The sequence below is a fragment of the Ranitomeya variabilis genome, chromosome 2, assembly GCF_051348905.1.
Source record: "Ranitomeya variabilis isolate aRanVar5 chromosome 2, aRanVar5.hap1, whole genome shotgun sequence".
In the NCBI taxonomy this organism is placed as follows: domain Eukaryota; kingdom Metazoa; phylum Chordata; class Amphibia; order Anura; family Dendrobatidae; genus Ranitomeya; species Ranitomeya variabilis.
Window position 1 is genome coordinate 190773670 of NC_135233.1, and position 25581 is coordinate 190799250.

At 46.3% G+C, this 25581-nt stretch overlaps 1 protein-coding gene across 2 annotated transcripts in view; it reads right to left on the reverse strand.

Annotated features, from left to right (window-relative positions):
- MID2 (midline 2) overlaps positions 1-25581 on the reverse strand; it is a 428499-nt gene that overhangs the window by 293966 nt on the left and 108952 nt on the right. For both annotated transcript variants that reach the window (XM_077283340.1, XM_077283339.1), the window contains exon 3: positions 5725-5820. In XM_077283340.1, coding sequence (XP_077139455.1) covers positions 5725-5820 — 96 coding nt within the window. The remainder of the gene's footprint in view (positions 1-5724; positions 5821-25581) is intronic.

A 25581-nucleotide genomic window follows, 5' to 3' on the forward strand; every position in this document is an offset into this window, starting at 1 on the left:
CTCCATGTGAATGGGCACTTATGAAAACCTCTCATGAGACTAACATTCTCCTTCTCTGTGGAGGGGTACTGGACCTGCTGCAATTAAGACGCTTGTGACTAGGAGGCGGAGTGCTCGGTCAGAAGGTTAGACAATACATTTGAAAAAACTGACCGTCACATCCAAACATAGATCAAGTGTGAACAGGTGCTGAACCTTAGAGTCACATACTCCCATACAGTCAAGCAAAAAAAAAGTGTCTTAATTGCAGCAGGTCCAGTAACCCTCCACAAAGAAGGAGAATGTTAGTCTCATGAGAGGTTTTCATAAGTGCCCATTCACATGGAGACGTTTATTCTCAGCGAGGAAGGATAGCGCAGGACCTGGTATAAGAGAGATGCCGTAAAGTGGCTACCAGGTACACATAAAATTGGCCTTTTTTATGCGCTAAACGCTCTCATTTTTCATATTTTTAGTGCAGTAATGCAGTTCAATTTCTGTGTTTCATTTTTTCATGTGTTAGCGCTGCAGTGTGCTGCCTTTTTTGCTTGACTGTATGGGAGTTGGTGACTGATGGGGACAGGTCAGAGGAGCGGCTGACTGTTATTCTTTTATTTTTTAACTTAATGTGTGGACATTCTGGCAGCCAATCAGGGGACAGAAACCATCCACAAGGACTTCTGCCATTGGCTGCTGAAATCACATGTCCCTCTCCATATAAACAGCGGACATTTTATTTTTGTGCCATTTTGTCAGTGTAACAGTGCAGAGAGGCTCCTCCTGCTGCTGCTGCTGCTGCAAGGAGTCAGATAGTTCAGATAGATAGGATCCTGTGTGAAATCGACCTTCCTAAATCATTTCTGCTAATAGTGTGGACCAGCCAGGAGTCCACATTTCAGCATCTAAGGGTATATGCACACGATCCGGATTTGCTGCAGGTTTGAAGCTGTGTATTTATGCAGTGCCAACCCGCTGTGGCCAGATGTTACAGCATGGTGGGTGGGATTGGAAGAAATCCCATGTCCACTATGTGTCCACAGATGTCCCCTCTGCTCTAGAGGAGATCTGCATGGAGGAATGGGCCAACATACCACCAACAGTGTGTGCCAACCTTGTGAAGAAAACATCTGACCTCTGCCATTGCCAACATAGGATACATAACAAAATATTGAGATGAACTTTTGTTAATGACCAAATACTTATTTTCCACCATAATTTGCAAAATAAATCTTCCCAAATCAGACAAGGTGGTTTTCTGGATTTGTTTTCCCCTTTTGACTCTCATAGTTGTGGTCTACTGATAATGTCAATTACAGGCTTCTCTCATCTTTATAAGTGGGAGAACTTGCACAATTGGTGGCTGACTAGATACCTTTTTTCCCCACTGTATTTCCTAGTCTCCGGCCTGTGGGTGTACTAGGGACTCTACCATAGTAAAGCATTCTGTTGCTGCCTTACCTATATAGGTCCTGACTATAGACAGAAGACATTTTATTGTTTTATTCAGACTGTTGTAAGCAGGTTATCAAGGTAATTCATTGCATTCATAAAAAAAAAAGTTTTGTTTAAAAAAATTTAGTATAATGTTACCATTGTTCTTCATCTTGTAGTCCGAACAGAGATAATTTACGTTCACAGTGTAGGGTACTAGAGAGGAAAACATATGTGCAAATGGAAGAGGTCGGAGAGGTGTAATAAATCATGTAGAGTTGAATTAATTTATTATTAACTGCTGGTGAAACAGTGACGTGTGAACGAGTCATCAGAGAAACATCCGATAACGGAGGAGCATCCATGCCTGAGAGAATGTTTGTGACTGTTAGATATCCCTTTTAAGGATGGCCATTTTGGCTCCACCAGCTGATAGTAAAAGAGTATCTAGAGCAGAGATAAGGCCGTTAGTGTCTGGAGACCTTCAGACACCTATTAGGGGGCATGAGGAAGTGTGGATATTGGAGGGATACACTTGTGAGATAAGTGCATGTCTCATATGGGAGTAGCTGTTCAAACGAGAACAGGAGATGGTACTCTAGGAACAGACACTATTATTATAGACATTACCTCCATGACAAAGGAGGGCAAACGACAGAACTGGAGAACCGTCTATGAGTAGGTAAGAGATTGGTAGGTTTAGGGAATTCAGGACACTCCAGAAATCTCAATAGACAATCGTCTGCTATGGGTAATGGGGGGTTAACCCAATTCAGAGACACACAATTTCTCAGTTTTACTGCCAGGTAGTGTAAATGGAATTTAGACAACGTTGTTCCAGCACAGACCAGATGAAACCATTTCAGTTTGGGATGAGACATGCATGCATGTGGTCAGTAGGGGTTAGAGGGAACCGGTCAGCTGCCCTGGCCCCCTTTTCCTTCACTCTAATAAGCCTCTCTTTGTGGCTTAGGCTGCTTTCACACTAGCGTCAATACGGGGCCGTCGCGCTGCGTCGGCCCGACGTACCGACGTATACTGTGAAAAAAATGCCCGACGGCAGCAGAAGCAGTCTTAAGACGCTTCCGCTGCTTCATTGTAAGGTCCGGGGAGGAGGGGGCGGAGATTCGGCCGCGCATGCGCGGTCGAAAATGGCAGACTAGACGCACAAAAAAAGTTACATGTAACGTTTTTTTGTGGCGGCGGTCCGCCAAAACATGGCGCAACTGTCGCACGACGGTTGCGACGTGTGGCAATATGTCGCAATGCGTCGGTAATGTTAGTCTATGGGGAAAAAACGCATCCTGCAGACAACTTTGCAGGATGCGTTTTTTCTCCTAAACGACGCATTGCAACGTGCAGCCAAAAATGCTAGTGTGAAAGTAGCCTAAGACACTTGTTAATAACTACAAAATTAACTTTAACCTGCGGTTGTGCTGTGCGGATTAGCGAGTGACTAGTTTGGGGGGCACTGACTGTTCCCCGCTCTCCTCGTGTAAGCCCTGTGGAGTGATGTGATCCACTTTGCCTCCATGTAATGCACAGTGAAGCCGGATGTAATCTTCATGGATGCACGGTGAATGCTCAGGGAGGAAGAACATGGAGTGCAGAGAATGACCACCTCGCTCTTGCACATCGATGTGTCTGATACCCGACGGTTTGCGCACATGACGATATGGAGGTTTAGTCCTGGGAAATCAATGCCCTTCCCTGACTAGTCACCCCCCGAATTTCATAGCACAACCACTAAGTTAATTTTATAGTTACCCACAAATCTACAAGAAGGAGCTTATAAGAATGTAGGTAAGGGATGAAAGACAGAGATTGTGGCAGTTTAGGGGGTAGGTTCCCTCTAAGTATTCTGAAGAATCTCACAGGAATCGTGATTGGCCTGTGCTGCGGTATATTTAGGCATTTGGATGGAATGACTACTTTCGCTAGATTTGATACCACCAACCACTAATGGTCATTTTGCCCAGTTTATGAGTTTGACCTTGATTAGTTCTAGGACTAGGAATATGTTTTCTTTTTTAAATAAAGTGCGGTCTCTAGACGTGTGTTTGTCAGGGTGTATAAAGGAAGACACAATCGGTAGATCCTGAGAAATACAGTGTGTCCGTAAAGTCATGGTGCACTTTTCACCAATCACAGGATCTATTTATATTTATAGTTTACATTTTGGCGCCCTTTCTCTGGCCCAGTCATATCAGACCTGTTCATGAGGAGAGATAACAAGAACCAATCAAACAACACAAAGTCATTTAAGCAGTTGCTGAGCCCCCAGTCAGCTTCACCCCTGATAAACTGAACTCTGATTAATACACTGCCAGGTCTGTGACATCGTGCAACCACAAGCTTATGCCAGCAGTGTTTCCATGCCAGGCGAGATGTGGATTGTACAGAGGAAAGTTCAGGGTGTTCTGTGACTCACTAAGTTCGAATCCGTGACCGAAGTGCTACGTGAATATCGGCGTGTTTATAACGAAGCATCACCACATAGGAATAACATTGCTCAGTAGAATAAGCAGTTGAAGGAAACCGGCAGTTTGGTAGAGAAACCCCGTTGTGGTAGGCCATCAGTCAGTGACGAGTCTGTAGAGGCTATACGGGGTAGCTACCTAAGGAGCCCTAAAAAATCTGTGAGTGCATGTGCTCGACAATTACACCTAAGCAAGACTACAGCTCATAAGGTGTTAAAGAAACGTTTTGGGGCAGAGATCCTAATTTCGGCGGTGTCACTTAGTATATTGTGTGCAGCAGTTGAGATATAGTTACAGTTTTCTCTGCTGAAGAGCTCTGACTGCTGCACTATTATTATTATTATTATTATTATTTATTATTATAGCGCCATTTATTCCATGGCGCTTTACATGTGAGGAGGGGTATACATAATAAAAACGAGTACAATAATCTTGACCGATACAAGTCACAACTGGAACAGGAGGAGAGAGGACCCTGCCCGCGAGGGCTCACAATCTACAAGGGATGGGTGAGGATACAGTAGGTGAGGATAGAGCTGGTCGTGCAGCAGTTTGGTCGATTGGTGGTTACTGCAGGTTGTAGGCTTGTCGGAAGAGGTGGGTCTTCAGGTTCTTTTTGAAGGTTTCGATGGTAGGCGAGAGTCTGATATGTTGTGGTAGAGAGTTCCAGAGTAGGGGGGATGCGCGAGAGAAATCTTGTATGCGATTGTGTGAAGAGGAGATAAGAGGAGAGTAGAGAAGGAGGTCTTGTGAGGATCGGAGGTTGCGTGCAGGAAAGTACCGGGAGACGAGGTCACAGATGTATGGAGGAGACAGGGTGTGGATGGCTTTGTATGTCATGGTTAGGCTTTTGTACTGGAGTCTCTGGGTAATGGGGAGCCAGTGAAGGGATTGACAGAGGGGAGAGGCCGGGGAATAGCGGGGGGACAGGTGGATTAGTCGGGCAGCAGAGTTTAGAATAGATTGGAGGGGTGCGAGAGTGTTAGAGGGGAGGCCACAGAGCAGGAGGTTACAGTAGTCGAGGCGGGAGATGATGAGGGCATGGACTAGGGTTTTATGCACTATGCATAACCCCACCCACACCTCTGACTGGCAGCTTCCTGTGTATAACCCCGCCCACACCTCTGACTGGCAGCTTCCTGTGTATAACCCCGCCCACACCTCTGATTGGCAGCTTTATGTGTATAACTCCGCCCACACCTCTGATTGACAGCTTCCTGTGTATAACCCCGCCCACACCTCTGACTGGCAGCTTCCTGTGTATAACCCCGCCCACACCTCTGACTGGCAGCTTCCTGTGTATAACCCCGCCCACATCTCTGACTGACAGCTTCCTGTGTATAACCCCGCCCACACCTCTGACTGGCAGCTTCCTGTGTATAACCCTGCCCACACCTCTGATTGGCAGCTTCCATATACAACCCCTCCTACACCAGATTGGTAACTTCCTGTTTATAACCCCGCCCACACCACTGATTGGTAACTTTCTGTGTACACGGTATCTTGACACAAATCGGCCAATCAGTGGTGGGGGCGTGGTTGGGTTAGTATGCATGTGACAGCTAGTCCTGTAGTGACAATTCCCGCTGATACATCAATGACTGTACTGAAACTGTAAAACACAGCCCTGTAAGTGACACATCGCTGGAATCAGGGTCTCTGCCCCTACATCATGCTGCTCTCAGATTACCTATCAAAAACCTGCTTACAGATTCCATTTAATAAATTATAATTCCAGCAGTAATAATATGTCCAACTATATGTTCCATAAATGATAACACAGCTACCCGTGCTCAGCGTATTATCACGTAGTGAATGTAGAAGTTGTTCTTACCTCAACCTGTTGACAAATTTGTATGAGCTTTGCCATTTGGGTTTCAAGTTCACTGCTATGCTTGACCAGATTGGTGATATTATATTCCAGCGTTTGCTATAGAAAAATACACAGAGAAAGGCGAAAGATTAGAGAGCAGTATAGGTCACTTTGTAAATGTCAATGTGAAATAAGTTCAGTACACATCATGAAAATAACTGAGTGCTGTAAGTCCGACTATTTATTTACTCCACATTTTGCTGTTTGGTTGCTGATTATCATATCGCCATTAGAGAAAACTCATGTTCTGTGACTACAGCTTAGCTCCAGTGTCTGCAGGGAGTCTGAGGTAGTCTGAGACACACCCCCTGCCTCCCCATTGGCTCAGGCAGCTCCCGCCTTCTTAGATCGCCTGCTATGTGTCTACTACAGGCTGATAAGGACGTCAGCACATATACAATGAATATAAAGTGCAAACTACTAAACCACCATAAGAAAACTAAAGTTATCAGGTATTTGCCACACCTATACGGAGGGTACTGAGCCTAGGTAAGGGTTTGTTTGCAGGACAGTGCTTTACTTATTTTTGCACTTTTTTTTTCCTATTCTTAAAAGTAACTTTGAAGTACATTGTATGTAGAGCATAAGTTGTAGAGTCTTTACTAATATAATTAAAAGTACTTTTGAGCGATCCCTAAAAAAAGATTGTTGGCAATCCTGTGGAGCAAATGACCCTGTTATCAGGAGTTTGTAAATGACGACTGAGAGCGACTGAGAAAAGAGAACCACTTCTAATAGATGCTACAAGACATCTGTAGGTGCTGTGATGTATCACTGAGATAAGCCACAGTCATAACACAGAGGTTTGGATACAGCTGGGAGGCAAAAAGGGCAATAGAGGTGATGACTTAAGGGCTCAGTCAGACGTCCCGATTATTCACATACAAAAAAAAATGGTCCTGTGCCATCAGTGATTTTATTCAGACTTTGGTTTTCTCAGAAAAACTTTAATTTTTCCCATCTACTCCTATCTACTAGTCCACGAAAAACAGACACACAGATGGCATCTGAGTGGTGTCCAATTTTTTTTTGCAAACCCATAGACTTGTATTGCTGATTTTGATCTCTTGGATTAATATCGCACATATCAATGATTTTGCATGGATCACTTGTTCCGCAAAAACAAACAAAAGTGTATGGCCCCATTGACTATAATAGATTTTAATTCTATCAGTAGAAAACACAGATACAGAACTTAGACAAAAAGCAGCAGTCTGAACAATCATGTAAGGCGCTTTTACAGCACGTGAACTGCGGTATTAACAACTGATGGCCGTTTCATAGCCTGTTTTCTGTTAAAAGAGAGAGCGAGGACCCCGCTGACCATAAAAGCTTACACTCTACAGGAGAAAGAGGACCCTGCGGACGATAAGAGCTTACACTCTACAGGAGAGAGAGAGGAGCCTGCTGACCATAAGAGCTTACACTCTACAGGAGAGAGAGGACCCCACTGACTATAAGAGCTTACACTCTACAGGAGAGAGAGGACCCCACTGACCATAAGAGCTTACACTCTACAGGAGAGAGAGGACCCCACTGACCATAAGAGCTTACACTCTACAGGAGAGAGAGGACCCCACTGACCATAAGAGCTTACACTCTACAGGAGAGAGAGAGGACCCCACTGACCATACGAGCTTACACTCTACAGGAGAGAGAGGACCCCACTGACCATAAGAGCTTACATTCTACAGGAGAGAGAGGACCCCACTCACCATAAGAGCTTACACTCTACAGGAGAGAGAGGACCCCACTCACCATAAGAGCTTACATTCTACAGGAGAGAGAGGACCCCACTGACCATAAGAGCTTACACTCTACAGGAGGGAGAGGAACCCACTGACCATAAGAGCTTACACTCTACAGGAGAGAGAGGACCCCACTGACCATAAGAGCTTACACTCTACAGGAAAGAGAGAGGACCCCACTGACCATAAGAGCTTACACTCTGCAGGAGAGAGAGAGAGAGGACCCCACTGACCATAAGAGCTTACACTCTACAGGAGAGAGAGGACCCCACTGACCATAAGAGCTTAAACTCTACAGGAGGGAGAGGACCCCACTGACCATAAGAGCTTACACTCTACAGGAGAGAGGACCCCACTGACCATAAGAGCTTACACTCTACAAGAGAGTGAGGACCCCACTGACCATAAGAGCTTACACTCTACAAGAGAGTGAGGATCCCACTGACCATAAGAGTTTACACTCTACAGGAGAGAGAGGACCCTGTGGATGATAAGAGCTTACACTCTACAGGAGAGAGAGAGGACCTCACTGACCATAAGAGCTTACACTTTACAGGAGAGAGAGGACCCCACTGACCATAAGAGCCTACACTCTACAGGAGAGAGAGAGAGGACCCCACTGACCATAAGAGCTTACACTCTACAAGAGGAAGAGGACCCCACTGACAATAAGAGCTTACAATCTACAGGAGAGAGAGGACACCACTGATCATAAGAGTTTATACTCTTCCAGAGAGAGAGAGGACCCCACTGACCATAACAGCTTACACTCTACAGGAGAGAGAGGACCCACTGGTCATAAAAGCTTAGACTCTACAGAAGAGAGAGGACCCCACTGATCATAAGAGCTTACACTCTACAGGAGAAAGAGAGGACCCCACTGACCATAAGAGCTTACACTCTACAGGAGAGAGAGGACCCTCTGGACGATAAGAGCTTACACTCTACAGGAGAGAGGACCCCACTGACCATAAGAGCTTACACTCTACAGGAGAGAGAGGACCCCACTGACCATAAGAGCTTACGCTCTACAGGAGAGAGAGAGGACCCCACTGACCATAAGAGCTTATACTCTACAAGAGAGTGAGGACCTCACTGACCATAAGAGCTTACAATCTACAGGAGAGAGTGGACCCTGCGGACGATAAGAGCTTACACTCTACAGGAGAGAGAGAGGACCTCACTGACCATAAGAGCTTACACTTTACAGGAGAGAGAGGACACCACTGACCATAAGAGCTTACACTCTACAGGAGAGAGAGGACCCCACTGACCATAAGAGCTTACACTCTACAAGAGAGAGAGGACCCCACTGACCATAAGAGCCTACACTCTACAGGAGGGAGAGGACCCCACTGACCATAAGAGCTTACACTCTACAGGAGAGTGAGAGAGAGGACCCCACTGACCATAAGAGCTTACACTCTACAAGAGAGAGAGGACCCCACTGACCATAAGAGCCTACACTCTACAGGAGGGAGAGGACCCCACTGACCATAAGAGCTTACACTCTACAGGAGAGAGAGGACACCACTGATCATAAGAGTTTATACTCTCCCGGAGAGAGAGAGGACCCCACTGACCATAACAGCTTACACTCTACAGGAGAGAGAGGACCCCCTGGTCATAAAAGCTTAGACTGTACAGAAGAGAGAGGACCCCACTGATCATAAGAGCTTACACTCTACAGGAGAGAGTGGACCCCGTTGACCATAAGAGCTTACACTCTACAGGAGAGAGAGAGGACTCCGCTGACCATAAGACTTTACACTCTACAGAAGAGTGAGACTGACCCAGTGACTCTGAAGATGGAAAATGACTATGCAGTACAGATTGTGATTTGCTTAGAACCATGATGAGTGCATTATACTGCCTCTGTACAAATCCCTGGTTAGCCCGCACATGGAGTACTGTGTACAGTTTTAGGCACCGGTGCTCAGGAAGGATATATTGGAACAAGAGCAAGTACAAAGGAGGGCAACAAAATTAATAAAGGGGATGGGGGAACTACAATACCCACAGAGATTAGCAAAATTAGGATAATTTAGTCTAGAAAAAAGACAACTGAGGGGCGATCTAATAACCATGTATAAGTATATAAGGGGACAATACAAATATCTCTCCGAGGATCTGTTTATAACAAGGAAGGTGACGGTCGCAAGGGGGCATTCTCTGATTCTGGAGGAGAGAAGGTTTCTGCTCCAACATAGAAGAGGATTCTTTACTGTTAGGGCAGTGAGAATCTGGAATTCCTTGCCTGAGGAGGTAGTTATGACGAACTCAGTCGAAGGGTTCAAGAGAGGCCTGGATGTCTTCCTGGAGCATAACAATATTGTATCTTACAGTTATTAGGTTCTTTAGAAGGACGTAAATCTGGGGATTTATTTTGACGGAATATAGTCTGAACTGGATGGACAAATGTCTTTTTTCGACCTTGCTAACTATGTTACTGATCTGTGATGGCCTCTTTACTGACCACCACTGTACCAGGTCTAATAATCTGCTAGATGTCATAACTGCAGGGGATTATGGGGAAGTCCACAATGCAGAATGTCATTGCCCTGCTCTCTGATGCTTCAGTAGTGTGGGACTTGGTGCCAGGCAATTTTTTTTGTGAACTACAAATTGAAACTCAAAATGTTTGAATTTGTAGGAAGCAGAAAATTTTGGGAAATTTGACTTGAACTCAATCCTCCGCAGATCGATCCGTTCATCTCTACTTGCTGGATGCTGGACTCCCACCAATTGGATATCTCATTAGTATCAGCACATTGGAAGACCCCTGTGATGCACCTTTTTTAATGGATGCCATATGTATAATGTTAGGTGTCGACTTCCCGCCGCTGCACAGGGGGAATTTCGAACCATGTCCACTGAGGTCTCCCATTTTCCTCCAGCCACAGTGGAGTCTGTTCAGCAGAGACGTCAGTCCCAGCGTCTGGCTCAGGCTGGTTTCACATTTGCGGTTGTGTCCGCAGCGTTTCTACCGCATATATCCGCATGCGTTGTGTATTCCTATATTTAACATTAGGGACGCATGCGTTTTTGATTGTTCGCGTTTTGCCGCGTTTGACGACGCATGCGTTGTTTTGTCGTTTGCGGCTTGGCGCGGAAATGCAACATGTAGTAATTTTTAGAGGCGTCAATTTGCCGCCTGGAAACGCATGCGGTCGATTGCGGCAAAAAAACGCATTGCTGTCTATATGAACACATGTGTCCACAAGCACATGCGTTTTCTTGCGTTCGTGAACGCATGCGTTTCAAAAGATAAAATCATGTCTAGACACTGATAAGCCACCCCCCACATACAAGTTGATAAAGGGAGGGAGTGGACATTTGCAGGTCACTACTCAGCAGACACTGAAGCAGACAAGACACAGGCTACATCTTGGAGGAAAACAAGACACTGAACAATGTGAGTATATCCTAGCCAATGCCTTTATTTTCTATTTTCTGTCTCTACATGTCCTAATTTATTGCATTTCTTTCTTTCTACATGCATCAGAATGTCTTCTTCTTCTGATGAGGAGTTTCGTCCTGGGCCGTCGGAAGTCGAGCATGTCAGTGAGGTGAGTACTTGCCTCGTCAGATTGGTAAGTATTCACTGTCACATCTACAAATGTGACAATTTGAATTTTTCATTTTTTTAGAGCTCTTCTAGTCTTCTTCAACTGCAGCACAAACTGGGCAGGAGCAGCGGACTCAAGGTCGGGTGGAAAGACGGGAGCGGGTACGTATACAAGGCTGACTGTTTACTGTATCCTCAGTGTAATATTCTTGAATCATCTTTTCTTTCCATTCCTATTTAACTTTTTTCTTCTGGAATCCTTTTGTATGTTGACTTTCCTATTCATGCCATTTCTCAGCATCTTTTTTCTTTTTTTTCCTTATGTTAATTCACTAAACTTTAATGACTGTATTTAATTTTTAGGTTCCACAATGGGAGGATGACCTAATTGCAAATGACCTCCTCATCTCCCTGGTCCAGGAGCGAGTCCCGTTGTGGGACACCCGGGATCCACTGCACTCAAACAACGTCACGATCCGGCGCCTATGGAATGAGGTGGCCAAAGAGATGTGGGATGGCTTGGACAACGCCCCGACTCGGGTCCAAAATGCATTTGGTAAGTATTGCACTGCAGTGTGAAGCAGCAGAGACCTTGGCCGTGCTCACTCGACTGTGTGTGATGAAAGAAACTCTCAGGAGTTTCTGTCATCACACACAGTTATGTGATCACGGCCAAAAGTCCTTTTTCTGACCATAATTTTTTTTTTTTTTAACAGTGGCCAAAGTCAAAACACATTGGCGTTCAATGAAGGACCGCTTCAACAAGGACCTGCGTCAAGAGAGCCGTGTTCCCAGTGGTTCAGGAGCAAGGATCAGAAGATACAAATACTATCGAGTTCTGGCATTTTTAAGACCGGTCCTTGCCCAGAGAACGTAAGTATTTATCATGTGAATTAGGTTGTATTGTATTGCCATAATCTGTATTTTTCTATTCCACAGGATTTTGCATCTGGTTAATTTTTGGTATTCATTTTCTTTTTCCTTTTTTCACAGCACATGGAGCACAACTGTTGGCCCAGGTTCTGGAGCGGTCCTTCATCCGACAGCCACGGACCCGTCCCAGCCATCCAGCAGCGCTGCAGCAAGTGGGCCTTCCACACTAACTGGAGACCAGGGAGCTGGTCCATCAGGTCTTCCCCTTTCGCAGTCCTCTTCCACTGCCCCTTTTTTTTGGGCTCCTCCCGGGAGCGGCAGAGGGCATCGGACAGGTTACTCATGCCCCAGTTTTTGCACTTGAGCTCGGTTTTACACAAAGCAATCAAGGCTTTGGGTGACCGAATGGATATTTCACATAACCTCTTGAATGCACGTATCCAGGAGGTCACTAAAAGCCTTGACCAAGTGAAAGCCGACCTCCAGAGGCCAGCACATCTTTTTTAAACCAAATTGAGCAGGGCATGTCGGAACACCTTACTCCTGATCTCCAGCTGAGTGTCATGCAGGCCTGCAATGCTGCTTACGTGCAGTCTATGCAGCAGAGTCAGTATTTCCAGCAGACAGTGTTGGCATATCCACCTGTGCCTTCACAGTCACGATTAACCTCAATGCCGACCTCTGCTGCCTACCATTGCACGGCCACCTCAATTCCTAGCACTGCCGGACACCACTACAGCACCACCACCATGCCGAGTGCAGTTGGACATCCCACCGCCACCACCATGACAACCGTTGCTCCTGCTTGGACCTCCTGCACTGACACCACGATGCAGCAGGACCCTGGCATGGCCTTCCGTACCGCCACCACCACGATGCAGCAGGACCCTGGCATGGCCTTCCATACCACCACCACCACGATGCAGCAGGAGCCTGGCATGGCCTTACGCTCTACAAGTGCTATGGACTCTGGCATGGCTGCAAGTTCTACGAGCACTATGGACTCTGGCATGGCTGCACGCTCTATGAGCACTATGGACTCTGGCATGGCTGCATGCTCTACGAGCACTATGGACTCTGGCATGGCTGCATGCTCTACGAGCACTATGGACTCTGGCATGGCCTTACGCTCTACGAGCACTATGGGCTCTGGCATGGCTGCACGCTCTACGAGCACTATGCACTCTGGCATGGCCTTATGCTCTACGAGCACTATGGACTCTGGCATGGCTGCACGCTCTACGAGCACTATGGACTCTGGCATGGTGCAGCCAGACCCTAAAAGGTCACCCACCACTACGCCACACCATATGAGCCCACCAAGGCTTCCCAGAACCCAGCAAACCCCCCCCCCCAAAAAAAACAAAACAGAGGACTCTTAGTATTCCTCCCCCTTCACCTCCCAATGTGTCTGTAATGTCAGGTTTGTCTCACCCTTCCAGTGCGTCTCAAGCCTCTCATGTGTCAAGCCCCATCCCCGAACTTCCAGACCCTACTAGTTTCATTGCCCCTTCTCCTGCCACCTCTGCGTCGTCCACGGTTAGCCAGGCCTCAGTGCTTCACACCCCCCGTTTACATCACTCTACCCCAAGCCGGCGCAGTTAAATAAATTTTTTGGCTGTTAAAAATAAAAAAAAATTGATTTGCCCCAATTATGTTTGGTTTTTTGTGTCTTCCGTAGTGTTGAGCATTCCGATACCGCAAGTATTCCGATACCGAGATCCGATACTTTTGTGGTATCGGGAATCGGAATCGGAAGTTCCCAGTGTATGGTTCCCAGGGTCTGAAGGAGAGGAAACTCTCCTTCAGGCCCTGGGATCCATATCCATGTAAAAAATAAAGAATTAAAATAAAAAATAGGGATATACTCACCCTCTGACGCTCCCTGGTAGTAACCGGCAGCCTGCTTTGCTTAAAATGAGCGCGTTCAGCACCTTCCATGACGTCACGGCTTCTGATTGGTCGCGTGCCGCTCATGTGACCGCCACACGACCAATCACAAGCCGTGACGTCATTCTCAGGTCCTAAATTCCTAATTCTAGGAATTTAGGACCTGAGAATGACGTCACGGCTTGTGATTGGTCGCCTGGCGGTCACATGAGCGGCACGCGACCAATCAGAAGCCGTGACGTCATGGAAGGCCCTAAACGCGCTCATTTTAAGCAAAGAAGGCTGCCGGTTAACAGCGGTGAGGTGCAGGGGCCTCCGGAGAGGTGAGTATATCAATATTTTTTATTTTAATTCTTTGTTTTACACATTAATATGGATCCCAGGGCCTGAAGGAGAGTTTCCTCTCCTTCAGACCCTGGGAACCATCAGGATACCTTCCGATACTTGGTGTCCCATTGACTTGTATTGGTATCGGGTATCGGTATCGGCGATATCCGATACTTTTCGGGTATCGGCCGATACTATTCGATATCGATACTTTCAAGTATCGGACGGTATCTCTCAACACTAGTCTTCCGCCGCCGGCAACACACACCGTGCGCCAAATAAGAAACTTAGCCACACACTTTATTTTTTGGCCACATCATATCTCCAGTAGTTATAAAAAAAAAATGCAGTTTTGTGTGTCTTTAGTATAGAGATATGAGGTGGGCCAAAAATTTATACTTGTATTATCTCCATAATCTCTTCTTTCTGCTTTGTCTGTGACTAGTGTTGCAGTCAGAAGAGAAAATGGCGGACATACAGTGCAGAACTGTACTGAACAGGTCAGGTGTCAAAAAACTCATTAGTTGGGACTCCTGACCTGGTGAGTATAGAACTGCCTTGTATAACCTCCATTTTCTCTTCTGTGTACATAATCTATTACGCACAAATTGAAGGGACGATGGAGGTCATACACTGCATATCTATGCTCAACTGCACAGGTGTCAGAAATAGTGAATTCATGAAGCTGTTATATGTGCATCATTAATTCATTATTTCTGACACCTGACTTGATGAGTATAGATCTCTTTAGTGTGACAGTCATTGTCTCTTCAGTCTGTGTCCAATGGATACAGCAGAACAGAATCAGGACGCAATGACGTCAACAAGCTTACCAATAAAGCAACATGGCTGCCATAACACTAGCAGTATGTGGCCAGTGTTTTATATCAGTATTTGAATGCCAAAACAAGGAGTGGAACAAATAGAGGTAAATTATGATATTAAAATAAATAAGGACACCGCGCTAACTAGATGTGAAGACAATAAAATGAGATGAGGAGGTGAACATAGAACTAAAATGATGAAAAGAAATGGGTAAACAGTGGACGTAACCTGATTAAAAATGATGGTGATAAATAACAAAATTGTCAGCAGTAGCACAATAGGAGTGTCGCACAGAGTAAATGAATGCTCGTATATAAAAAAGTGTACACAAGTACAGCACGATGCCCCCTCTTGCCGCAATCTGTCAGTGGGACAGAAATCACAGAGAAGATGTAAAAGTGTGACGGATATGTGAAAGAATGAAATAAACAAGCCGCACACTTACTGGTACTGGTGTAGTTGCAGTGGAGGTGCTGGTGCTGGGTTGAGCTAAGCAGGGTCACCAGCGTTCCGGGCATCCAGAGGTAGGCGGACCAAAAAGCGGCGTGGGGCGGCAGGGACACCTGTGAGTGCGGGGAGCGTCCTCCCTAGTCGGTGCCCAGCTGCCGCGCACCTAGAACGCCGCTGGCCAGCACACGTGGGCCGGAAGAGAGGTAAACAGAGGGGACGGCCTAATCTGGGTGACGTCACCTAGATAGTAAGGAAAGGAGTAGAGGACGGATGCCGCACAGGACCAAACTGCCAGTTTGGTCCGCCGCTTTTTGGTCCGCCTACCTCTGGATGCCCGGAACGCTGGTGACCCTGCTTAGCTCAACCCAGCACCAGCACCTCCACTGCAACTACACCAGTACCAGTAAGTGTGTGGCCTGTTTATTTCATTCTTTCACATATCCGTCACACTTTTACATCTTCTCTGTGATTTCTGTCCCACTGACAGATTGCGGCAAGAGGGGGCATCGTGCTGTACTTGTGTACACTTTTTTATATACGAGCATTCATTTACTCTGTGCGACACTCCTATTGTGCTACTGCTGACAATTTTGTTATTTATCACCATCATTTTTAATCAGGTTACGTCCACTGTTTACCCATTTCTTTTCATCATTTTCATTCTATGTTCACCTCCTCATCTCATTTTATTGTCTTCACATCTAGTTAGCGCGGTGTCCTTATTTATTTTGAACTCCATGTTATCCCATGACAGATTGAGCACAGTAGCTGTCTAGGCACCTGCAGCTTTCTAGTGCATCCCTCTGGGAGCGCCGGTGTGTTTCTTTCTTTGTTAAATTATGATATTAACATAATAACTAGCACCTCTGCCTCTATCACCCACTCCTGGTTTTGGATACAAATACTGATATTAAATACAGACCAAATACTGCTAGTTTTAGGACAGCCTTGGTTTGTAGAGGAAAAACATAGGAGACATGGTCAACACAACCAAAACTAAAGTTTATTAATGAGAAATATTATTATCATTGTAGAAAATTACTGGTACAGATCTAATTGCAACAGGACATTTACACAACATTGTCCTGCCATGACAAACGTCCAATATCTGAATCAAAAAAGGCAGCAAATTGGTCCTGCATGTGACCAACTGCTGCAGTTGACCGCAGTGGGTGATGCTGGAAATCGGGCAGTGGGTGTGCAACTGGTTCATCCAGTTCAATGTTGGGTTGCTCCTTAGCCATTATATAATTGTACAGAACCACACAGGCTTTGACCACCTTGTCGTCTGTTTCCACTTTAAGATTTATGGCTGATGCAAGAATGCGCCATTTAGAGACCAGAATGCCAAAGGAACACTCTACTGTTCTTTGGGCCCTGGTCAGTCTGTAGTTAAAGATCCTTCTAGTGTGGTTCAAGTCCCGACTGGAATAGGGCTTCAGTAGGTTTTCACACATCTGAAAGGCCTCATCCCCAACCATAACAAATGGCATCGGTGGACCTTGAGTGTTGGGGAGAGGTTGTGGTGGGGGAAAATTGAAATTTTTGCCATACACACGGCGGCCCATATCCGAGTTCTTGAATGTCTGGGAATCACTGCCACGGCCAAAAGCTCCAATGTCCATGGCGATGAAGCGACAGTTCGCTTCGGCTATTGCCATGAGCACAACAGAAAAATATTTTTTATAGTTGAAATACTCCGATCCTGTTCTGGCAGGTTTGATAATGCGGATGTGCTTTCCATCCACCGCTCCTAAACAGTTGGGGAAATCACACACACTCCAGAATTTTTCCGCAATTTCAAGCCACATGTCGACGGTGGGTAGGGGTATAACCTCATCCCGGAGTACATTCCACAAAGCCCGACAGGTGTCCGCAACTATTCCGGACAGGGTGGATATTCCAAGCCGGTACTGGAAGTGGAGGGATAATAAACTCTCTCCGGTTGCCAGAAATCTGTAAGAAAAAGAAACCCCCCAAAAATTACAAACTATTCTATTTATGGTGTGGTTACGCTAAAGAAAGAAAGGAAAATACCCAAAACATACATGTCACAAAACACAAAATTTGGACTGTCATTGGTTTAGATTTGGAACGTACCTTAATGTAACCAGCAGACGTTCCTCTGGTGGAATCGCTCTACGGAGCTGGGTGTCATGTCTCCGTATGGCTCCTTGGACATGAGCAAGCAAATCCCGGAACGAGTCTTGCGACATCCTTGTATATTCATGGAATTTCTCCGGGTTGGCATTAAGCTCACCACACCGTGTGTGATAGGCTCCACGGCTCTCACGTAGTTCGATAATCGGGTGTCTCCAAAAACGCCTACGTTGTCTCCTTCTCCATCTTTCGCGATTTCTGTCTTGCTCCCAAGCAAAAGCACAGGCAAGAAACAGCTTGATGCTTAAATCCAGGTTTAACCCCTTCCCGACCCATGACGCCACGTAGGCGTCATGAAAACCCGTGCCAATCCGACCCATGACGCCTATGTGGCGTCATGGAATGATCGCGTCCCTGCAGATCGGGTGAAGGGGTTAACTCCTATTTTACCCGATCTGCAGGGAGAGGGGGAGTGGTGCTTCAGCCCAGGGGGGGTGGCTTCACCCCCCCGTGGCTACGATCGCTCTGATTGGCTGTTGAAAGTGAAACTGCCAATCAGAGCGATTTGTAATATTTCACCTAAAAAACAGGTGAAATATTACAATCCAGCCATGGCCGATGCTGCAATATCATCGGCCATGGCTGGAAACACTAATGTGACCTCCCCCCACCCCACCGATCGCCCCCCCAGTGCGCCGTTATAGGGTCCGGTCCCCTCCGTCCGCCTGCCGGCTCCCCTGTCCTGCTGTCCGCTCCCCCGTCCTCCTGCCCGCTCCCCCCCTGCTCCTATGTCACCCCCCCGTGCTCCGACGCCCCCCTCGTGCCCCGATCTCCCCCCCCTTATACTTACCGAGGCTCCCGGTCCCCGTCCGCCTCCATCATGGGCGCCGCCATGTTCCAAAATGGCGGGCGCATGCTCAGTGCGCCCGCCGGCCGGCAGATTCTTAGAGGTACATTTTGATCGCTGTGGTAGGTTCTATCACAGCGATCAAAATAAAAAAATAATAAATAAACCCCCCCCCTTTATCACCCCCATAGGTAGGGACAATAATAAAATAAAGAAAATATTTTTTTTTCTTTTTCCACTAGGGTTAGGGTTAGAACTAGGGTTAGAACTAGGGGTAGGTTTAGGGGTAGGGTTAGGGTTATGGGTAGGGTTAGGGGTAGGGTTATGGCATGTGCACACAGAGCGGATCCGCCGCGGATCCGCAGCGGATCGGCCGCGGATCGGCAGCGGATCGGCAGCGGATCGGCAGCGGATCGGCCGCGGATCCGCAGCGGATCCGCAGCGGATCGGCCGCGGATCCGCAGCGGATTGGCAGCGGATCCGCAGCGGATTGGCCGCGGATCCGCAGCGGATTGGCCGCGGATTGGCAGCGGATTGGCCGCGGATCCGCAGCGGATTGGCCGCGGATTGGCAGCGGATCCGCAGCGGATAGGCCGCGGATTGGCAGCGGATCCGCAGCGGATTGGCCGCGGATCCGCAGCGGATTGGCCGCGGATTGGCAGCGGATCCGCAGCGGATTGGCAGCGGATCCGCAGCGGATAGGCCGCGGATTGGCAGCAGATCCGCAGCGGATTGGCCGCGGATCCGCAGCGGATTGGCCGCGGATTGGCAGCGGATCCGCAGCGGATTGGCCGCGGATTGGCAGCGGATCCGCAGCGGATTGGCCGCGGATTGGCAGCGGATCCGCAGCGGATTAGCCGCTGCGAATTCGAAGCAGTTTTCCATCAGGTTTACAGTACCATGTACACCTAAGGAAAACCAAATCCGCTGTGCCCATGGTGCGGAAAATTCCGTGCAGAAACGCTGCGTTGTATTTTCCGCAGCATGTCAATTCTTTGTGCGGATTCCGCAGCGTTTTACACCTGTTCCTCAATAGGAATCCGCAGGTGAAATCTGCACAAAAAAACACTGGAAATCTGCTGTAAATCCGCAGGTAAAACGCAGTGCCTTTTACCTGCAGATTTTTTAAAAATCGTGCGGAAAAATCTCACACGAATCCGCAACATGGGCACATAGCCTTAGGGTTAGGGTTGGAATTAGAGTTAGGGTTGGAATTAGGGCTAGGGTTTGAAATAGGGTTAAGATTAGGCTTGTGGTTAGGGTTACGGATAGGGTTAGGGGTGTGTTGGGGTTACAGTTGTGGTTAGGGTTGGGATTAGGGTTACGGTTGGGATTAGGGTTAGGATCAGGGTTGGAATTAGGGTTACGGGTGTGTTGCGGTTAGGGTTGTGGTTAGGGGTGTGTTGGGGTTAAGGTTGTGATTAGGGTTATGGCTACAGTTGGGATTAGGATTAGGGGTGTGTTGGGGTTAGTGTTGAAGTTAGAATTGAGGGGTTTCCACTGTTTAGGCACATCAGGGGTCTCCAAACGCAACATGGCGCCACCATTGATTCCAGCCAATCTTGCGTTCAAACAGTCAAATGGTGCTCCCGCCCTTCCAAGCCCCGACGTGCGCCCAAACAGTGGTTTACCCCCACATTTGGGGTACCAGCGTACTCAGGACAAACTGGGCAACAACTGTTGGGGTCTAATTTCTCCTGTTACCCTTGCAAAAATAAAAAATTACTTGCTAAAACATAATTTTTGAGGAAAGAACAATTATTTTTTATTTTCACGGCTCTGCGTTATAAACTTCTGTGAAGCACTTGGGGGTTGAAAGTGCTCACCATACATCTAGATAAGTTCCTTCGGGGGTCTAGTTTCCAAAATGGGGTCACTTGTGGCGTGTTTCTACTGTTTAGGCACATCAGGGGCTCTGAAAATGCAATGTGACGCCCGCAGACCATTCCATCAAAGTCTGCATTTCAAATGTCACTACTTCCCTTCCGAGCCCTGACGTGTGCCCAAACAGTGGTTTACCCCCACATATGGGGTATCAGCGTACTCACAACAAACTGGGCAACAAATATTGGGGTCCAAATTCTCCTGTTACCCTTGTGAAAATAAAAAATTGCTTGCTAAAACATCTTTTTTGAGGAAAGAAAAATGATTTTTTATTTTCACGGCTCTGCGTTGTAAACTTCTGTGAAGCACTTGGGGGTTGAACGTGCTCACCACACATCTAGGTAAGTTCCTTGGGGGGTCTAGTTTCCAAAATGGGGTCACTTGTGGGGTGTTTCTACTGTTTAGGCACATCAGGGGCTCTGCAAATGCAATGTGACGCCCGCAGACCATTCCATCAAAGTCTGCATTTCAAATGTCACTACTTCCCTTCCGAGCCCTGACGTGTGCCCAAACAGTGGTTTACCCCCACATATGGGGTATCAGCGTACTCACAACAAACTGGGCAACAAATATTGGGGTCCAAATTCTCCTGTTACCCTTGTGAAAATAAAAAATTGCTTGCTAAAACATCTTTTTTGAGGAAAGAAAAATGATTTTTTATTTTCACGGCTCTGCGTTGTAAACTTCTGTGAAGCACTTGGGGGTTGAACGTGCTCACCACACATCTAGGTAAGTTCCTTGGGGGGTCTAGTTTCCAAAATGGGGTCACTTGTGGGGTGTTTCTACTGTTTAGGCACATCAGGGGCTCTGCAAATGCAATGTGACGCCCGCAGACCATTCCATCAAAGTCTGCATTTCAAATGTCACTACTTCCCTTCCGAGCCCTGACGTGTGCCCAAACAGTGGTTTACCCCCACATATGGGGTATCAGCGTACTCACAACAAACTGGGCAACAAATATTGGGGTCCAAATTCTCCTGTTACCCTTGTGAAAATAAAAAATTGCTTGCTAAAACATCTTTTTTGAGGAAAGAAAAATGATTTTTTATTTTCACGGCTCTGCGTTGTAAACTTCTGTGAAGCACTTGGGGGTTGAACGTGCTCACCACACATCTAGGTAAGTTCCTTGGGGGGTCTAGTTTCCAAAATGGGGTCACTTGTGGGGGGTTTCTACTGTTTAGGCACATCAGGGGCTCTGCAAACGCAACCTGACGCCCGCAGAGCATTCCATCAAAGTCTGCATTTCAAAACGTCACTACTTCCCTTCCGAACCCCGACGTGTGCCAAAACAGTGGTTTACCCCCACATATGGGGTATCAGCGTACTCAGGAGAAACTGGACAACAACGTTTGGGGTCCAATTTCTCCTGTTACCCTTGGGAAAATAAAAAATTGTGGGCTAAAAAATCATTTTTGAGAAAAGAAAAATTATTTTTTATTTTCATGGCTCTGCGTTATAAACTTCTGTGAAGCACTTGGGGGTTCAAAGTGCTCACCACACATCTAGATTAGTTCCTTGGGAGGTCTAGTTTCCAAAATGGGGTCACTTGTGCGGGAGCTCCAATGTTTAGGCACACAGGGGCTCTCCAAACGCGACATGGTGTCCGCTAATGATTGGAGCTAATTTTCCATTCAAAAAGCCAAATGGCGTGCCTTCCCTTCCGAGCCCTGCCGTGCGCCCAAACAGTGGTTTACCCCCACATATGGGGTATCATCGTACTCAGAACAAACTGGACAACAACATTTGGGGTCCAATTTCTCCTATTACCCTTGGGAAAATAAAAAATTCTGGGCTAAAAATCATTTTTGAGGAAAGAAAAATTATTTTTTTATTTTCACGGCTCTGCGTTATAAACTTCTGTGAAGCACCTGGGGGTTATAAATGCTCACTATGCATCTAGATAAGTTTCTTGGGGGGTCTAGTTTCCAAAATGGGGTCACTTGTAGGGGAGCTCCAATGTTTAGGCACACAGGGGCTCTCCAAACGCGACATGGTGTCCGCTAACGATTGGAGCTAATTTTCCATTCAAAAAGTCAAATGGCACGCCTCCCCTTCCGAGCCTTGCCGTGCACCCAAACAGTGGTTTACCCCCACATATGAGGTATCGGCATACTCAGGAGAAATTGCCCAACAAATTTTAGGATCCATTTTATCCTGTTGCCCATGTGAAAATGAAAGAATTGAGGCTAAAAGAAATTTTGTGTGAAAAAAAAATACTTTTTCATTTTTGCGGATCAATTTGTGAAGCACCTGGGGGTTTAAAGTGCTCACTATGCCTCTGGATGAGTTCCTTGGGGGGTCTAGTTTCCAAAATGGGGTCACTTGTGGAGGAGCTCCAATGTTTAGGCACACAGGGGCTTTCCAAACGCGACATGGTGTCCGCTAACGATGGAGATAATTTTCCATTCAAAAAGTCAAATGGCGCTCCTTCCCTTCCGAGCCTTACCATGTGCCCAAACAGTGGTTTACCCCCACATGTGAGGTATTGGTGTACTCAGGAGAAATTGCCCAACAAAATTTAGGATCCATTTTATCCTGTTGCCCATGTGAAAATAAAAAAATTGAGGCTAAAATAATTTTTTTGTGAAAAAAAAGTACTTTTTCATTTTTACGGATCAATTTGTGAAGCACCTGGGGGTTTAAAGTGCTCACTATGCTTCTAGATAAGTTCCTTGGGGGGTCTAGTTTCCAAAATGTGGTCACTTGTGGGGGAGCTCCAATGTTTAGGCACACGGGGGCTCTCCAAACGCGACATGGTGTCCGCTAAAGATTGGAGCCAATTTTTCATTCAAAAAGTCAAATGGCGCTCCTTCCCTTCCGAGCCCTGCTGTGCGCCCAAACAGTGGTTTACCCCCACATATGAGGCATCAGCGTACTCAGGACAAATTGGACAACAACATCCGTGGTCCAGTTTCTCCTTTTACCCTTGGGAAAATAAAAAAATTGTTGCTAAAAGATCATTTTTGTGACTAAAAAGTTAAATGTTCATTTTTTACTTCCATGTTGCTTCTGCTGCTGTGAAACACCTGAAGGGTTAATAAACTTCTTGAATGTGGTTTTGAGCACCTTGAGGGGTGCAGTTTTTAGAATGGTGTCACTTTTGGGTATTTTCAGCCATATAGAACCCTCAAAATGACTTCAAATGTGAGGTGGTCCCTAAAAAAAATGGTTTTGTAAATTTTGTTGTAAAAATGAGAAATCACTGGTCAAATTTTAACCCTTATAACTTCCTAGCAAAAAAAAAAAATTGTTTCCAAAATTGTGCTGATGTAAAGTAGACATGTGGGAAACGTTATTTATTAACTATTTTGTGTCACATAACTCTCTGGTTTAACAGAATAAAAATTCAAAATGTGAAAATTGCGAAATTTTCAAATTTTTTGCCAAATTTCCGTTTTTTTCACAAATAAACTCAAAAATTATCAACCTACATTTACCACTAACATGAAGCCCAATATGTCACGAAAAAACAATCTCAGAATCGCTAGGATCCGTTGAAGCGTTCCTGAGTTATTACCTCATAAAGGGACACTGGTCAGAATTGCAAAAAACGGCAAGGTCATTAAGGCCAAAATAGGCTGGGTCATGAAGGGGTTAAATAAAAGCTCTCCATGCGAAGATCCATCATGACACAGGATACAGGAGCAAAATCTGAAGATTACAGCTGTTCAGGGGTCTATATAAAGAAATCCCATAATACACGCCCTCTGTAGTCCCATTGGCGGTGTTATTTTGATTTTTCTCTTGTGAAATTTCTCATCATGCGCACCAAAAATGCAAACGCAGGAAAAAACGCATATAAACGCGTACAAACGCAGCTTTTTTTAACCGCATGCGTTACTGCATGCGTCTAAAAAACGCAGCGCTTGTACGCGTTTATATGCATTTTTTTGACCACTTGCGGATGCGGATTTAAACGCAAATGTGAAACTAGCCTCAAGCTGATACTGTGCGGATGGTTACATCTGCCGCCCCAGGTTCAGCCTTTATAACCAGCCTTGATCAGCGGCGAGCAGATGATCCAGGGACTAAGTCCTGCTTTTCATTTACTGAGCATGCCCGTGTGACGACCTCTCATTGGAGGTCGGAGGTCACATGCTTAGGTCCTGTAGTGGCTCCGATTGGACCACTAGGAAGGTCCTGGAAGGCTACATTTATAAAAGGCTCGCATGGCCGCTCGGCCATGCGCTAGTATAAATCTGTAATTGTGTATATGTGTGGATGTATGCGTGAATCTGGTGAAAGCTCCGAATCATACCCATTCCTAGTGTTGTTGAATGTACTTGAGTAATTGAGCTACATAGCACCAGATTGTGCCATCCAGCACCAGGCACGAGTTTACTGCGTCAATTTGCATCGTCTGCCAGTGCGGCGCTGTAGCACTCAGTGCGGTAAATCATTAATTAGTCCTGACAACCGGTCAGTGTAGGGTGGGAACTCCCGCTTGATCTCAGCATCTGACTCAGGGCGTCCTCAGGCAGGCTCAAAAGCCACCGAGGGTCAGAGCGAGATCGATCACCAGCATAGTGGGGGTGAATTTCAGGGATCCCACTAGCGTCCATCTGCTGCACCCTGTGACTGCTAACAGGGCACAGCGTTTCCTTTGTTTCCCTGCGACTCTGTGAAGCAACAGAGTTCGCATCAGTTCATACCGGGTGATGGAACCCGTGTTTATTCTGGGGTAGTACCGCCATATAGTGCCGCCATTACCTAGCAGCAGGTTCCATCTCTGCACAGTGGACCCCGGGCTGCGAACGCACCTTATTACTATCTTTATATTTATTCGGTGCGTTCCGCCAGCCCTAACATATGATGTCCATATACAGATATAAGTATGCATGCAAACAAGCCACAAAGTAACAGCTCTGAACTAGAAACCTTACTAACTTTATATAAGTAAAATTTAGTTTCTACGGTGTTGGATATTTACTAAGACAGACCAACAAATGAGAACCAATCTACCACGCAGAGCAACGTAGTAACAGGCATGGCGCCCTAATAATATGCAGAGTACGGCTATTAGTAAGGAGGTTAGATATACTGTCTCTTCGGTGCACACGTCTGTCTTATGAAGTGAAAATCACTCACACAGAAATGTTTACTTCCACAAAACGCATAAATATATGAATATATTTCCATAAAATCAGGCTCTGTTCAGCGGAGCTGTCATTTACCATAGCAGACGCCACATTATACACTGTTTATCTGTCCACTGTGCATTATGCAATATTTATAAAGGCTGTAGAGAGCTTAGCAGAGCTAAAGATAATCCATTTGGAAGTATTTCTAGATTTCTGAACATCGAA